At 30.7% G+C, this 16,083-nt stretch overlaps 1 protein-coding gene across 2 annotated transcripts in view; it reads left to right on the top strand.

The window, feature by feature from the left end:
- LOC122508888 overlaps window positions 1–15,761 on the top strand; it is a 122,145-nt gene extending 106,384 nt beyond the window's left edge. For both annotated transcript variants that reach the window (XM_043622546.1, XM_043622547.1), the window contains 2 exons: window positions 12,823–13,165; window positions 15,070–15,761. In XM_043622546.1, coding sequence (XP_043478481.1) covers window positions 12,872–13,165; window positions 15,070–15,459 — 684 coding nt within the window. In that variant the 5' untranslated portion in view covers window positions 12,823–12,871 and the 3' untranslated portion in view covers window positions 15,460–15,761. The remainder of the gene's footprint in view (window positions 1–12,822; window positions 13,166–15,069) is intronic.
- Window positions 15,762–16,083: the final 322 nt, after the last annotated feature.

Raw genomic sequence — 16,083 nt, 5'->3', positions numbered from 1 at the left:
AAATAATACGTTGAAATACAAAGGCACAAATACAAGTAAAAATAACCTTAAATCTCTTTTTTACTCTCTTCCTTTTTTTACAATCTTTAGACCGAGATTTTTCAGTAGCTGCAGGTTCTGAGGTGTTAATCTCTTCAAGATTCGCCGACGACTGATTTGATTCTGACATGGTGTCTTAATTTTATAACCAAAACCAATCCTTTTTCTATTATTAAAAACAATACCCATTATTTTAAGGATTTAATATGAAGCCTTATTGTTAAAGTTTCCCCTCGAAAATTAACTAAATTTCCGTCTTGGTCTACAATTCGCAATTGAATATAGTCTATTGTCTTGACAGCAACTGGCAAGTAAATGACGTGATTTGGTACTTCCACTATTTTATATCCTGGTGGAACAATAGGAAAAAATTCATGAATTGTATGCACTTTTTCACCATTAATGTATGCTCCGGTTGTTATATTACATTCTACTCTTAAGGAATTTGTTTTAATGATTGATACTGGTTGATCAGACTCATGGTATTCTTGAGCTTTTAATTTGCGAGGAGAAAATCCTAACAAACTACCTATAGAATCATTGGGTTTAAAATTAATTTCTTCATCACAATAAACTGTACATTTCAATGTATTATTGTTTGGTTTAATTCTAAAATTAATTCCTTTATTTTTTAAAATTAAATGCAAAACTTGATCAATATCACTAACTTCATAACTTCCTGTGGGTATAATAATTTCTTCATTTCCTACGTAAAATTTATTTTTCCCAGCATCTATATTAGGAATAGAATTAAAAGTTAAAAATTCAACAAGACCAAGAGCATAATTTTTTAAATTAGACAACTCTATTGGTGGAAAAAATTGAGATTCTAAGATGGATGAATTTCCAGACAACGTTAAAATAAGTGAATCGTCCATGATGAGGTCAAATTAATAACTGACATTTAAACCAAGAATATCATTTATTTATATGCAAAGTATACAAATCAGGAATATTCAATTGATTACATAAAAATTTAAGACATAAATGTCCGCATACATATGTATTATAGTTTTGATATCGTTTATGATTATATTTTATGCTACCAACACCAAAATATTTAACAAGATCCGAAGGTGGTCGAAGATTACCAAAGCTATCAAAATATATGATTTTATCTTTATTCTTTTTATATGCACACCAATGTGTACCAGGACCATTTTTATCATCTAGATTAATAATTGCAAATTCATTTTCTTTAGGACCACGCATAGGTAGTTCATTTCGCATAAAAACTCCTCGAAAATATGGAATTTTTAAACTCTTTGCAAATTTTAGTAAATCTAAATCTGTTAGCGCAGGGTGAGGTAGCTTTACTTCAAGTTTTTTGACTTGCAACCTTGTCCTACTTTGTATGGTTTTAGATGAAGGCCTAGTCCTGCTTTATATGGTTTTAGAAAGAGACCTTTTCCTAAGGCAATAGATTCCATTGTTTGATTATGTCGCTTGCTTTCCTCTAGTTGACGTTTTGCAGAATTTGCATCATTTACAGCTTTTGCTATGCCAGCTGCTCCCCCTGCTAGAGCCCCTGTTGCACTTAAACCCGCAAACAAAGGAATAAGAAAAGGTAAAATTCCTCCCACTTTAGCAGGTATCGGTAAAACTCGAGGTTTATTAATTTTTCGCCTGCCACCAGCAATTTTAACTGCCAAACGTGCACCCTCAAGTGCTGATTTAATAGTAGACTGTGCATTTGTATCTAATTTCATAGATTTTTTCGCTGCGGTTACAATCTTTCTCAACGTTGATTTTTTATTTTCCCTCTTTTTCTTCATATTTTCTTTTGACTTGATTCCCATGCCCAATTTTGATTTAACCTTCATTGCATTTGTTATTGCGTAAGCTGCAGCTCTTTCACTATAATTTGCGTCAGGAGCAAACACACGATGCCAAGCTTTGTCAGCAAGTACTCTATCAGCTGCGTTTCTCGCTTCTACACTTTCCCTATTTTTTGAATAAGAAATATCGTGCTGTTTACAAGCAGCGTCGAGAGGGTTGATTCCTGGATCACCTCGTGCTAATCTTTTCGCCAATTTTGTTCCTGGACCACAGTATTGATAGCCAGGTATATGAAGTTCAAAAGGTAATTTATTGATAATTTTATTCAAAATACCTCTACCTCGTCTTACTCTTTTCGAAGTTTTCTTTAAACTAATTTGATTTTTATTTACACCCATATTTATATTCTTTTCGGTAGGAAAACTTTTTCAAGACTAAAGTGGAAATCTATATAACCAATGTATTTATAGTTTTTTGTCATTTGACTACAAGCAGTCGACCTTTAATGATCTAACAAAAAAATTATGACAGCAATAGTCAATTATCACAGTAATAGTCAATTATCCCAATTGCCTCCGACAGTAGGAAACGTGGACCTTACCCAAAGCATGAAAGAGTTGACGATCGACACCAAATCGCAAACCTCTCCTAAAAAACTAGACCTAGCAATCAGATGCTGTAAAGTAGCATGGACCTTATTATTGGACTTGCATGCAAACGTTACAAGCGTCTACAGTGAACTGACATTGAAACTATTAAAAACCTTGTATTTATAGTTTTAACCTCAGTTATCGTAAGAATGGAGTTTGAAGCACAATCGATTAAATTGCCAGTCTACAATTTTGACACTCTTGTTCAAGATTGTGATAAAAAAACAGAAAATCGTCATGGAAATTTATTGCCAAATAGTGTGCGAGCAATATTTTGTGGACCGTCAAATTGTGGAAAGACAAATGCATTACTTGCTCTTTTAATACATCCCAATGGATTACGATTTGAAAATGTTTATGTGTACTCAAAATCGTTATATCAACCAAAATACAAATTTTTAGAAAACATTTTGCAACCAGTAGAGGGTGTTGGCTACTTTCCATTTAATGAACATGCGGATGTTGTAGAACCAAACAATGCGTTACCAAACTCAATATTTATATTTGATGACGTAGCATGTGAGAAACAAGATAATATTAAAGCTTTTTTTGCTATGGGAAGACACAAAGCTGTCGATTGCTTTTATTTATGTCAAACATATGCGCGCATTCCAAAACATTTAATACGTGACAATGTTAATTTACTAGTTTTATTCAAACAAGATGAAATGAATCTTAGACATATTTATGATGATCATGTAAATTCTGATATGACATTTATGGAATTTAAAAAACTTTGCAACTCTTGTTGGAAAAATAAGCATGATTTTATAGTGATTGATAAAGATCGTGATATCAATGAAGGCAGATATAGAAAGTGTTTTGATTGTTTTATAAAATTAGAGAAATGATATTCTTTATAAACAGTTTCATTCAAGACATTGGTCAATCAACATGTCTTCTACACACTTGAAACATTTGCGAAAACAAAAAGATATTCTTGGTCAAATTGCAAAAGCCAGTGATGCTATTCGACGAAAGCATAGACTGATGAAATTGGGCAAGGAAGAAATTGAACAGACTTTAAATAATACCATTAAAACTATAGTGACACCAATTCAGAAATTAGTTGATGACATTGAAATTGTTAAACAAATTCGACCAGTAAAAATTGAAAGAGAGGGAGATCTTCCTTTAGAGTTTGAAAAAGATCAAGAAGTTAAGAGAGAGAATGATTCATTTTTAAGAGATGACTTATCATTTGCAACAGCTGCTGATGATGACGATAACAATGATGATTATGATGATGATGATGATGATGGAGATGATAATGGAGATGGAGATAAATCAGAGAAAGATGGTGCTATTTTATATCTTCAAATGTTGGATGAAAAGGGAAAAGATTTAGATCCTTCATATGGAGTTCGTAAATTATCTAAAGGGCAATTAATGATTGGTAATTCAGGAATAAATTTTGAACAAAATAATATTAGTGTAGGTAATAAAACATATCCTGCAACCAAAGGTTTACTTAAGCTTTTATTCAAAAAAGTTCCAGAAGAAGCTGTGTTAAGTGTAGTTGATCGGGAAAATTATAAAAATATTGTAATATCAACTAATGCTCATAAAAAATATTACAAAGCAGATGGCGCTGTTAGAGATAAAAAGAGTTTAAAATATCTGAACTATATAGCAGTACATTCTGGTGAAGGTTTAATTCCAGAATATATGACTCAACAAGAAGATACAAAAATTGATTATGTTTATTGGGATGATCCTAATGAATTGGTTGATCGTTTAAGATTGCTCTTGGCATCTCAAGCAGCTGGAAATCCCAGTCATAATAATGAGATTATATCAATTATTGAAGAGTTGAGAGAAGCTGGAATTGTTTATTAATTAGCAGTTGTAGAAATTTTTATCATTTTCATTATGAGTATCGACATATTCGGACGTCAGTTTAAAAGCACAGAAACTTCAAATCGAGGTCCACCAGGACTTGGTTTTAAGTTGACTGCTGAAGGAGATTTTAATATTGAAAATAAGAAACTTTGTAACGTAGCTGATGCTGAGAGCAACAATGATGCAGTAAACTTGAATACTGTAAACAAAGTTATTGAATCTAAAGCAAACACCATCTATGATGTAATCGGTTCCGTGAGAAATGATGTAAATGACAATGTAGTAAAGATTTTAGATTTAGAAGATTTGATAAAAAAATATTTTGAAAATCTAAGAATCAGTATTGAAAGAAATATAGAGATGATGTCTACCAACAAAGACATTATTTTACAATTAGACAGCAGACTGCGCACACTTGAAGGTAATTAGCAATGGAGGATCAAAAACTACAGTTGGTGAAAGAGTTACATAAACCAGCGAGAAAAATTATAAGCGAAGAAATGTTGACATTCGTGGAATTGACGAGACTGGGCAAGCTGATCTTGTTGAAATGCAACCTTATGCGAGAGAAAATAAAGGTTACAAGTACCTGTTAACTGTCATTGATACATTTTCAAAGTTTGCCTGGGCTGTTCCAGTAAAGTCTAAAAAAGGTGAAGATGTGACTGCGGCAATGAAATCTATTTTAATTAAAAAACGCATACCGAAAAATTTGCAAGTAGATAAAGGAAAAGTATTTTATAATTCACATTTTGAAAATCTTATTAAAAATTATAACATTAATTTGTATTCTACTCATACTAATTTGAAAGCGTCAATTTGTGAACGATTTAATCGTACTTTGAAGAATAAAATGTGGATGCAATTTAGTTTACGCGGTAATTACAAATGGATAGATTTATTAAGTGATTTAGTAAATGCGTATAATAATAGTAAACATCGAACAATAAAAATGAAACCAATAGATGTGAATGCTGAAAATGAAAATAATTTGTTGTTTAATGTATTTAAAAAAGTTGCAGTAAACAGGCAATATAACAAATTTAAAGTTGGAGATAGAGTACGTAAAAGTAAAGTTAAACATGTTTTTGAGAAAGGTTATACACCAAATTGGACTACAGAAATATTTACTATAAGCGATGTAAAAAATACTAATCCAATAACATATATCTTGAAGGATTATCAGGAAAATCTAATAAGTGGATGTTTTTACGAGCAAGAACTTTCTAAAGTTAAATATCCAGATGTATATTTAGTTGAAAAAGTATTAAAAAAGCGAGGATCTAATATATTTGTAAAATGGTTAGGTTTACCATTTATATATTGAATATTTGACATTTGTTGAATAGCTTCATTTAATAATATTGTTTACAGTGAAATGTGACAAGTTCCAGCAATAATGTCTCTAAATTTAAAACATTAGTTCTTCCCATCACTTTTTGAAGTATTCTACTGTAATGTTTTTTAAAAAAATCCGTGGCATGTTTTGTACACTTTACATTATTTTAAAAGATTAATTCTGCAATAGACTTTACAATTATATCTTTACTATACTGCAAATTGAATTTTGATAGTTCTACATATTTTTGTTCGACACAAGGAATAAGTTCATTAAAAATTGCAAATGACGTTTCACTAAATGCAAACGATTGATCTAAACGCTCAATTGATATTAAACGATATGTAACACTAAAACGTATTGTAAACGTTTCACAATCCAGCACTGTTGCATCCCAATCTCCGTTGAAAAATCGCATGATATGTTTTACTGCATCACACAATAAGCGCCATTCTTGAAGCTCCAAAGACAATGATACTCGTGGATGGCTGCTTCTTAGTTGAATTTTTGGTATTATGTTTCCATTTATGTCTAGTTCTGCTCCAACGACAACTTGTTTTGTAAATGATGGATTCAAGTTGTAAATTTTTTATAATAACATTTCTCTGCATGGAAAATACGACATTTTTTTGTCAACTACTGGTCAACTCCCTCAGGAACAAACTCTATTTGATTGTAAGGACCTCCACGATTTCTTAAATATACACCACCTCTGACAGCTTCAGCTTTTAGACTGTTGAAAAGATTTGCATCCTCTTCAAATATTTTTAGCATTCTTGGTGGTAGGAAAATGTTAAATTCATTATTTATTTCAGCAACAATTTTCGGACCAAATTTCGTATCAATTTTTCGAATGTCCGTTACTTTATAGAATGCATCGATGGTTAACTCCTTTGTTGTTTTCGTGACAAAGACTTTGCTTGCTTTGTTTAACTTATCGAAATTCATTTTTATCACTTAAATTTAAATTTTCAAATTTTTTTATTAAAATATTTAACTGTGACCTTGCTTCAATTAAACTTTTAACTTTATGTATTTCTTGAATTAATTTGTTCAAGCGCACTTGAATTTCACGACGTTGTTCTGCTAATATGTTCATTAACCAACTTAAACTGCAGGAATGATTTCGTTTATAAAAATTGCCCTCTTTATATACATGAGATATGACCTATTTGACCTTCAAGTTAATTATAGATTTCTTGGAATTTCGGTAAGATCAAAAGCATTCTTATAAAAAGTACCGAAAATGTTTGTAAAAATTCCTTAGATAAAAATCTAATAAACAGTGATTTGCAATATTTAGACGAAAATAATAATTCCAAGAATAAAATAAGTAAAAACAAAAACAGGAAATACCAATGATAATGAGTCATCCATAAAAAATTCCAAAACTCTGAGTCATCAACCCTATTTTGCGAAAAACAAAGAAATTATGTGTCATCGTTAAAGAATACACCATGTAAAAAACAAAAACAGGAAATTCCAATGATAATGAGTCATCAACCCTATTTTGGGAAAAACAAAGAAATTGTGCGTCATCGTTAAAGAATGCACCCAAAAAACAGGAAATTCCAATGATAATGAGTCATCAACCCCATTTTGCGAAAAACAAAGAAATTATGCGTCATCGTTAAAGAATGCACCATGTAAAAAACAAAAACAGGAAATTCCAATGATAATGAGTCATCAACCCCATTTTGCGAAAAACAAAGAAATTATGCGTCATCGTTTAAGAATGCACCCAAAAAATAGGAAATACCAATGATAATGAGTCATCGTTAAAGAATGCACCCTGTAAAAAAAACAAAAACGGGAAATTCCAAAATTCTGAGTCATCAACCCCTATGGAAAATTCTAGGATTGTTTAATAATTCCAAGAAATTAGATAAATTCCAAGAATCACATTTGCATCATGATCTCAATATCCCCCCCCCCGAATAATTATAGGAAGTATGACGTCATATCCGGCTCAGCACAATATTCTGAATCGCACCTCCAAAATGGTTTGAGTCTGGGCTAAGTGGTTTGAGTCTTAGCTAAAAGTGTCGGTAACATGTCGGTGCAGGGATCTTGGTCTAGAACCCTCCCTGCTTACCTACTCTTAAATAAAAATCCCTGACTTTTCCCTGAATTCCCTGATTTCCCTGACCTGTGGCAACCCTGATTCATCTCTTGAATACTTGTTCAAAAAATTTCCAATTCTATAATATAGAGATATTATTGATAGTGTCCCTTGTTTTGTTTCCCTTTTATTAGAATAGAAAATTTATTTCATTTCAATAGCTGATTACTTGACTATTGTCAATTAAATATCTACTTAAATCAATTAATTATTTATTTATTGGAGTCTATTAAATGGTAATTGAAATTATAATTTCACCAATTACCATTTAAATCAATTTTTCTCAATGTGAGGAAGATTTTGGTCAATTTTTTCGAAAAACAAGGTGAAATTTCTATTTTTAATAATATAATAATTCCTGGAAAAATTATATTATTTATAAAAATATTTGAATGTTTGCAAACAATATTGTAAAACAAATTTTTGAAACGATTGAATTCTTTTGGTGAATAATATATTTTTGGGTAAATATTTAAAATAGTTAAATTAAAAATTATTTTTTTTAAATTGAATTTTTTTAAGAAATTTTATTAAAATTTGTTCAATTGTTCCTAAAAATTTTATCACAATTTTTAGGTGTGACGAACCGACTTCGTTACAATTTATCCCTTCGTGATAACAAAATATAAATATAATGTTTATAAGAAAATATTAACACAAATACAAATATCCATGTTAAACACAATAACGAAACATACTTAGTTCATCTTTTCGTTATAATCTCGTTAAAAAAGAGTTTAAATATTAATAAAGTATAATATCTCTCAATTATTGCAGTTATTTATATTTCACATTTTTATAAATTTACATTGAAAAAGATTAAGAATTTAACTTTAATTAAAAGAATGAGGCTTCAGATACCAATGTATTGTGAAACTTAAGGAGTGGTGTGTCTAGGTTAATGAACCATGATCACACCACTGCCTAAAACTGCAAGCTTGCAGAAAAGCGCCTGGCAACGAGCAGGTGCAATAAACTAAAGTATGATTTCAACACTGTAATGTCGATTAATAAAATCGATTGACACAGGGAAATCTGGGCATTTGCCCGTGTGTCTCGGCGTGACCAAGACGGAGAGTTAGGGCTATAGTGCCAGATAAAGTTATTGTACGAAGCCCTTGTTTGTTTAATTAAATTGAAGGTCTGAATAATAGACCACAAGATAAAGATGAAGTAATAAAATAAGTGAATAAATAAATGGTTATAAAATAAAGTGACAAAAGTATGAAATGAAAAGTGAAATATTAATTAAAGTGCAAGCGCGTTAAAAAAACAAAGGATATTAACTAAAGGAAATAAAACTAAAGGAAAATATATAAATATATATGACAAAGGTGAGCTAAGTTGTTTTACACACTAAAACACAATACATGCACATAAACACATTACGCATCAGAAAATAGATATTGTGTAGAATCACATACTTAAAGGAAGATAAAGATTGTAATCTTTAAGATAAAGTAAATAAGGGAAATTTAGATAATTGTATTAGGGTTTAGAAGTTATAATATATTCTCATTATTTTGTAAATTTGTTTAACTTTATTAGCTTCTACACAACAATTCCAAAACCCTAAAATCCACTATTTCCAAACAGTAGAGATTCTCACCTCACTACTTGAACAATAAGTAGGAAGGAGGGGATCCACTACCAAACTTTAAAGGTTACAAGTTTTCTTGTGTAATATTTTACCTTTAATTTTATTGTTAATTAATTAAATTATTATTCATAATTTTAATACTTTAACATTAGGAATAATTATCTTCTTCTGACTATTTAAAATATTGCAAATTCTCAAACATTAAAAATTAACTTCCACTGTCACAAATTTAAGAACAGTTAAAATAGAATCAAATCGTAAAAAAGAACAAAGAGTAAAAATGGCGTCATGCAGTGTGGCCTTAGAATTACAATTTTTTTTATAAAGAAATTAATACTTACGTCTTATCATCTGCAATACTATTGACAATGTACAGATAGATAGATAGATATTTATAAAATTATAGAATTATAGATATTTATAATTTATTTGTATAAATATAATATAAATATTGTTACAAAGGTTCCAGTCCATCCGACATTCAAGCGCATAAATGAATTAAATTCATACAGTTTTCACTCCTTTTCCAGATGGTGTTAACCGCCTGGGAAAATAATCTAAAAAGTTCAATAATTGAAAAATGTATTAATTCTGCTTACAACCCCATCTATAGACATATAAGCCAACTAAATTCAATTAAAAAATATTTAACTTTTAAAATGTCTATTCATAAAACTCGAGTGATCGGCCAATTGAGGATAGCATATATAAAGAGAATAAAAATTTCGTTTCATGGTAATAACTACATCTTAGATACTTCTGAAATTTGTTCCCTATGCAATCTCAATCGGCTGGAATCTCTGAGTCATTACTATTGACAATGTACAGATGGTCATCATAAATGTGTTCATTTATAAGATTCTGTAGTCTTTGAGCCATTTTGTATTCCACAAATTAAAAAACACTTACATATATATTAACAAAGAAACAGTAAAATGTTTCTTAATGAATACCCATATATCTATAAGAGAAGCTTCTAGAAGTTTTAATCTTTATTCGTAATCTCAAAGAATTTAGGCGCAAATGTATCGGAAATTGGCGAACATGCCGGAAATATACGAGACGTATACATCGGTAAAATTCGTAAATATTCGATAACGCTCGCGAACCTGTCGCTTCCGAAAAACTTTTGTTTTAATTCCTTCAGAGGGGGTTGCAAAGAGTCACACGTTGCAAAGTCAATTCGCTGTTTCCGTTAATCTACATACTCAAAGAGTGCATCTATTTTGACATTCACTTAATCAGTAAGATTATTAAATTCAGTCTTTCTGATTTTCTTCTTCTTAAATATTCGTTGAGAAAAGGGAGCCTGTTCGTATTGTTAGAAATCCTCAACACACCATCGCCATCATCAGTTTGTGTAAAGAGCAGTCAAGTGCATTATGGATACCGGCGAACGAGAAAAATTCACGCGAGCATTTCATGGTAAAATTCATGATGGCTATGAATACGTTATTCATAGAAAAAAAGAATCGGTAACGTAAGTATTACTTTATATTGTTTACATTGAATTATGCTATTAAAATAAAGGATATGTAAAATGTAATTTCAGAATTGATTCAATCTAACCTATAAATTTTCAGGTACAAAACAAAGTTGTTTTTAATAAAAGTTTACACATTAATAATTAATTTTAGAATTTGCAGTAAGAAAGTAATTGTAAATTAAATAATTTTATATATTCATGTTAATTTTGTCTTCAACTTTTTCAGATATTACCCTGTAAAAAAAAAGTATTGGGAGGTACGGGATTTCGTATTGCAAGTGCCAACCTGCCAATGCGGTATTCGCGAATTACCGCATTGGCAGGTTGGCACTTGCAATACGGAATCCCGTACCTCCCAATACTTTTTTTTTACAGGGTACGTTTGTAAATATTACAAAAGTGGAAAATGTAAAGCGCGTGCGATCTCCAAAGATGATTATGATTTTACATTGCGCAAAAATCACACACATGGAGTTGACAATCGAAAAATTGTTTAAACGTGAATTGTATCGGGTTGTAGTCAACTCAAATGAAACATACAGAAAGTGCTATGACACAGTTCGGAGTTCGTAAGTATTAATCCATTTTAAAAACAAAATTATTTATTATCATTTGCCAAATTTCTATTTATACCTTTTTATTTTTTGATAGTAAATCTTAATAATATCCCAATTTCGATATTGTATATTTAAAATTTTATTTCTTAATCTACTTAAGCATAAAGAAGAGAATAAATCTGTATTCTATAGTTATATTATTTAATTTAAAATTATCTTAAAATTTTCAAAATATATACAAGGCTCGAATTAGTTCTGTAAACTTGTTTAAAGTTCGTAAAAGTCAATTTTGTTTAGAAAAAAAGGTCCGTAAAATCCGTAATTTTTATAGAAAAAAGACGAAAAGTTCGTAAATTGCATTATATAATTTAAAGATTTTTAGAGGAATTACAAATGATTGCAAAAATTCAATTACTTTCAAAATTAAAAAAATTTTTATCAGAAATTCAATTATTTTCAAAGATTTAATGAAATTCTACGCAAACCTTTAGTTACATTCATAAAATTATAAAACTCTCACAGGAATTTAATTATTTAAATTTTTTTTATAAATTTCGTCGCAATTATTCGATTATTTTCATAAATAATGATAGCGTGGATTTTTGAAATCCTAATTGAATTTTGAAATTAATTTATTTAAAACAGTTTAATTGAATTTTTTTTATATTCAACATTTTTAATTTCTAATATAGATTTAATTGAAGAATTTACTAATAATTAAAATTTCGTAAAATTGAATATTACAATTAAATGGATTTAAAAATTGTCAAAAAACTTTTTAGAGAATTATAAAAATAATGTCAATTTAAAGAAGAATTTTAGTGTAAAATTGTTTTAAAAAATAATTGAATTGATAATGATTTTATCACTCGGTCATCTTTAATTGTTATGAAACATGAAGAAATGAAATTAAAAATAAAATCTTTATGTTTTATAGTTATGAAAAATTTATTTTATAGTTTTACGTAAAATATTCTCCTATTTCAATCGGACTGGTTATATTTTTGACAGTAATTTTTTATTTTTAATCCATAAAGTCAAGTACTATACGCTCCATTCCAAAATTTGATGGAATCTGCATCAAGTAAGTTTTTTAGCATTTAAAATTTCCTGATAGAAAGAGACATTTTTTATAATTTAACATTTTTAGTGAATAATGAATAATATAATAATAATTTGACAAATTTAAAAGAGTGTAATAAATGTAAAGTAATTAATCCTTTTTCCATGAAAATTTGTTTTATCGTAAATAATTTATAATTAAAGCAAAATAGAAAATTTGATACATTAAAAATGTTCATTACTAACATACATACATACATTAACATACTCCATATGTATTAAATTTCCACGAGACTAGTTCAAAAATTTCCAACTTTTTTTACTTTAACATTATTTTTAATTACAGTCATCCCGAAGCTTCGATTAGCGCAACATTCTCAAGATGCGAAAATTCCATGTATAAATGGCGTACAAAGAGTTTACCGCCTGAAATAAATTCATTAGAGTCTTATGCAAATATTGTTAATATGAATAACTGGAAGCACCTTTTAAATCACCAAAATGGATCCTTAAATGTTTCATCGGTTGTGGGAACAAATTTGGATACGTCAGTTATTTTCGTCGATTTGAATTTTGCAAATAAAGTTTGCGAAAATTGTAATATATTTATTGACGCAACATTTAAAGTAGTACTGACAGTAAATGATGTACAACAACTTTTGGTCATCAAGGCAGAAAAATTTAATCATGTACGTAAATATTATTATTATTATTATTTTTTATTTTTTTTTGTAGTCGGAAGTGGAAAATCTGCGAATTCAGATACCTGGGTAATGAATTCCAGGTTATGTGGGGATGACCGCTCTTGTTCTGGTCTACCCACTAAAAACCACTCCCGTCTTAATTTGGGACACTTGATTCACCTGCGGAACTACCGTCAGGCCTTTAACTTCGCAAATGGTGGTCCCCTTGTCCTACTCCTTAACTGGGCCTTAATCCGCTCTAGCTTTGTGGGAACGTGGGTGGGAGAAAAACTAAATGATTTCCTCCCCCCCACACTCACACACAGCTGAGCACTGGACTCCTTCGGTCAACATCGTCTTCCGTCTCTTGCCGCTCTTGTTCTGGCATTATTTCCTCCTTGTCCTTGACAAAGTCTTCTTGCTTCCTCGAAGGCAGTTCTGAAGACCTTGCAACCTCCTGATCCGGCGACATGCTGGATATTCTCCTTCTCGACGAACTTTGCCTGGCATAAGAAGCAGCATGGGCTCTTCTTACAACCTCTGCCTTATGGCCAGCTTCTCCGCACTTGAAGCACGCAGCTGACCTATCTACACCTTGGCAATCTCTGCCTAGATGGCCATAGTCAAGGCACTTATGACACCTTGTGACCATAGTTCTGCTTCTTATCTTGCAGGAGACGAACCCAATCTTTATGTGCCCAATTTTCTCCAGCTTATCAGCGTCTTCCTGATTGGTGACCACGACAGCGAGCTTTACTCCTCGCTTGTTTGGTCCTAGAACCGTCACCTTCCTACTTCCTGCTGGTACCGTAGAAATTTTCTCCAGGGCACACAGTACGTCATCTTTTTCTGTAAGGGCATCCATATCGCGGATTTCCAACGTAGTTCGCCGGTCCGCCATCTGCACCTTACCCAGATCGCCGATCACCTTTGTCACCTCTTCGGTGAACAACTTCTTGTTTGAAGACCCCCCAATTTTAATGAGCAGGTCTCCCTTTTTAGTGGGCAAAGCTCCCACAACCATTGTCTGACTGGCCTCCAGGTCAGCCTCTTTTCGAACTTTCGCCAGCACTTCGGCGAAGGTAGCTCCTTCAGCCACTTTGACGACCACTGTGGCTCTTCCCTTCTTAACTGTATTTGGCTTTGGTGCCGGTTTGGTCTCGTTACCTTTAGACCTTCTAGAAGGTCCCTCCTCCCTCTTCTTTTTTGGGTCCTTCGTACTCTCAGGATCACTTCTCTTCCGTTTCTGAGACTCCAGGACAACGTTTTTAAGCATTACTGCATTAAAACGGTCACGTCTCATTCTTCGGTCCTTTCGTGCATCCTTTGACCAGGCTAACCCCTGGTAGAATTTCTCATCTTTTCTGGACGCTGCTGTATGCTTCTCCTTCACATCCCGTATGAGCGATGTTATGCTTCTAAGTCCATCCTTAATTGTCCTATTGACATTCTCCTGGACTTCACAGGACTTCAGCATCTTGCTGACCTTCTTCTCCATTTCTAGAATGCTCGCTGCCTCTTCCTCCTGCAGCTTTATGCTTTCATCTCGGTCCTTGTTGCAGCTAGCAATGTAAATCATATATTAATAAGAATTATATTTAATGTTAAGACCATTCCATTCGTCTGGGTGTTAATGGAGCGCAAACTTACGAGCTCTTACGTTGCTGTTTTTTATGGTTTTAAAAGTAATTGAACCCATTAGAGAAATTTAATTAAAATTGCCTTAAATATAATTGAATTTAATTAATATTTTTAAAATTAATTGTATTTTTTTGAAGAAACTTTATAAAAGTTATATTTAAAAATAATTTCATACTGTCGATAAATTACTTCTGCTTATATTTTAAATAATAGCTCAATTTCTTTTTACTGTAAAATATAATTGATAACTACTATATTATTATTTTCAGGCAAATTTGAGGAACATATTTACCTTAGGACTTGAACAACTGATACAGGAATCTGCTGAAGCTCACCATTGTTTAAAGCTAATTCTAGCACTCCCATTGTTACCCAACTACGAAATTTTGAACGCACATGAAGAAATTAAGGCAAATTTATTGCCACAAACACAAATTGCTATGCTACCGTTTTTAAATTATTTTGAGAGACAATGGATTCGCAGAGTGACACCTAATACGTTTAGCGTGTTTATGCTTCCAAAGCGCACAAACAACGACTGCGAATCGTACAATAAAATTTTAAAACAATTATTTGGTGTTCACACAAATATTTGGAATTTCACTACTAAGTTATTCTACTTTCCTTACATTCAATTTAATTTTTTTTATAACGAATAATATCTTTTACAAAAACTATTTGACCAATTCTTACGAAATTTTAAACACATTTTTGTCACATGAATCAGTATCGAAAAAAATAGAATCATAATATAAACTTTTTGCATAATAATTAATAACTGTAGTTCAAAGAACAACGACAGATCTATACTGAACTTTCTCTCTAAATCTAAATTAACAAAATCTCACTAATTCCGGGAAATAAGTATACCACTAATTTCAAACAAGTTGTTCATTTTATGACCATTTAGCTTCCTCAATATATAAAAATTGCAGTTTTGCAAACTTTTGAAAAATTATGTACAAAAGGGTTTGTCCAGAAGATTTGTTAAAAATAAAATTATATAAATCATTTATAAGTTGTTGTATAAATATTTGGTGAAATTTACACTTTCATTTGCCAATTGCTTCTATTTTATGATAGAATAATCATTTCAAAATATTAATATTAATATTAAATTAATTATGAAAAAAATACAAAATTTGAATTTTTTGTGAAAAAGAAAAATATTTATTAATTTTATAAATTTTGATAAAATATATACTTTGTATACATCAATCGATTCGTTTTCTTGCCAGGAATGTAATTTTGAGAATAATTAATAAAAATATTAACAAATAAAA

This window comes from Leptopilina heterotoma, unplaced genomic scaffold (assembly GCF_015476425.1).
Source record: "Leptopilina heterotoma isolate Lh14 unplaced genomic scaffold, ASM1547642v1 Lhet_58, whole genome shotgun sequence".
Classification (NCBI taxonomy): domain Eukaryota; kingdom Metazoa; phylum Arthropoda; class Insecta; order Hymenoptera; family Figitidae; genus Leptopilina; species Leptopilina heterotoma.
This window is presented reverse-complemented; position numbering and strand designations above follow the sequence as displayed.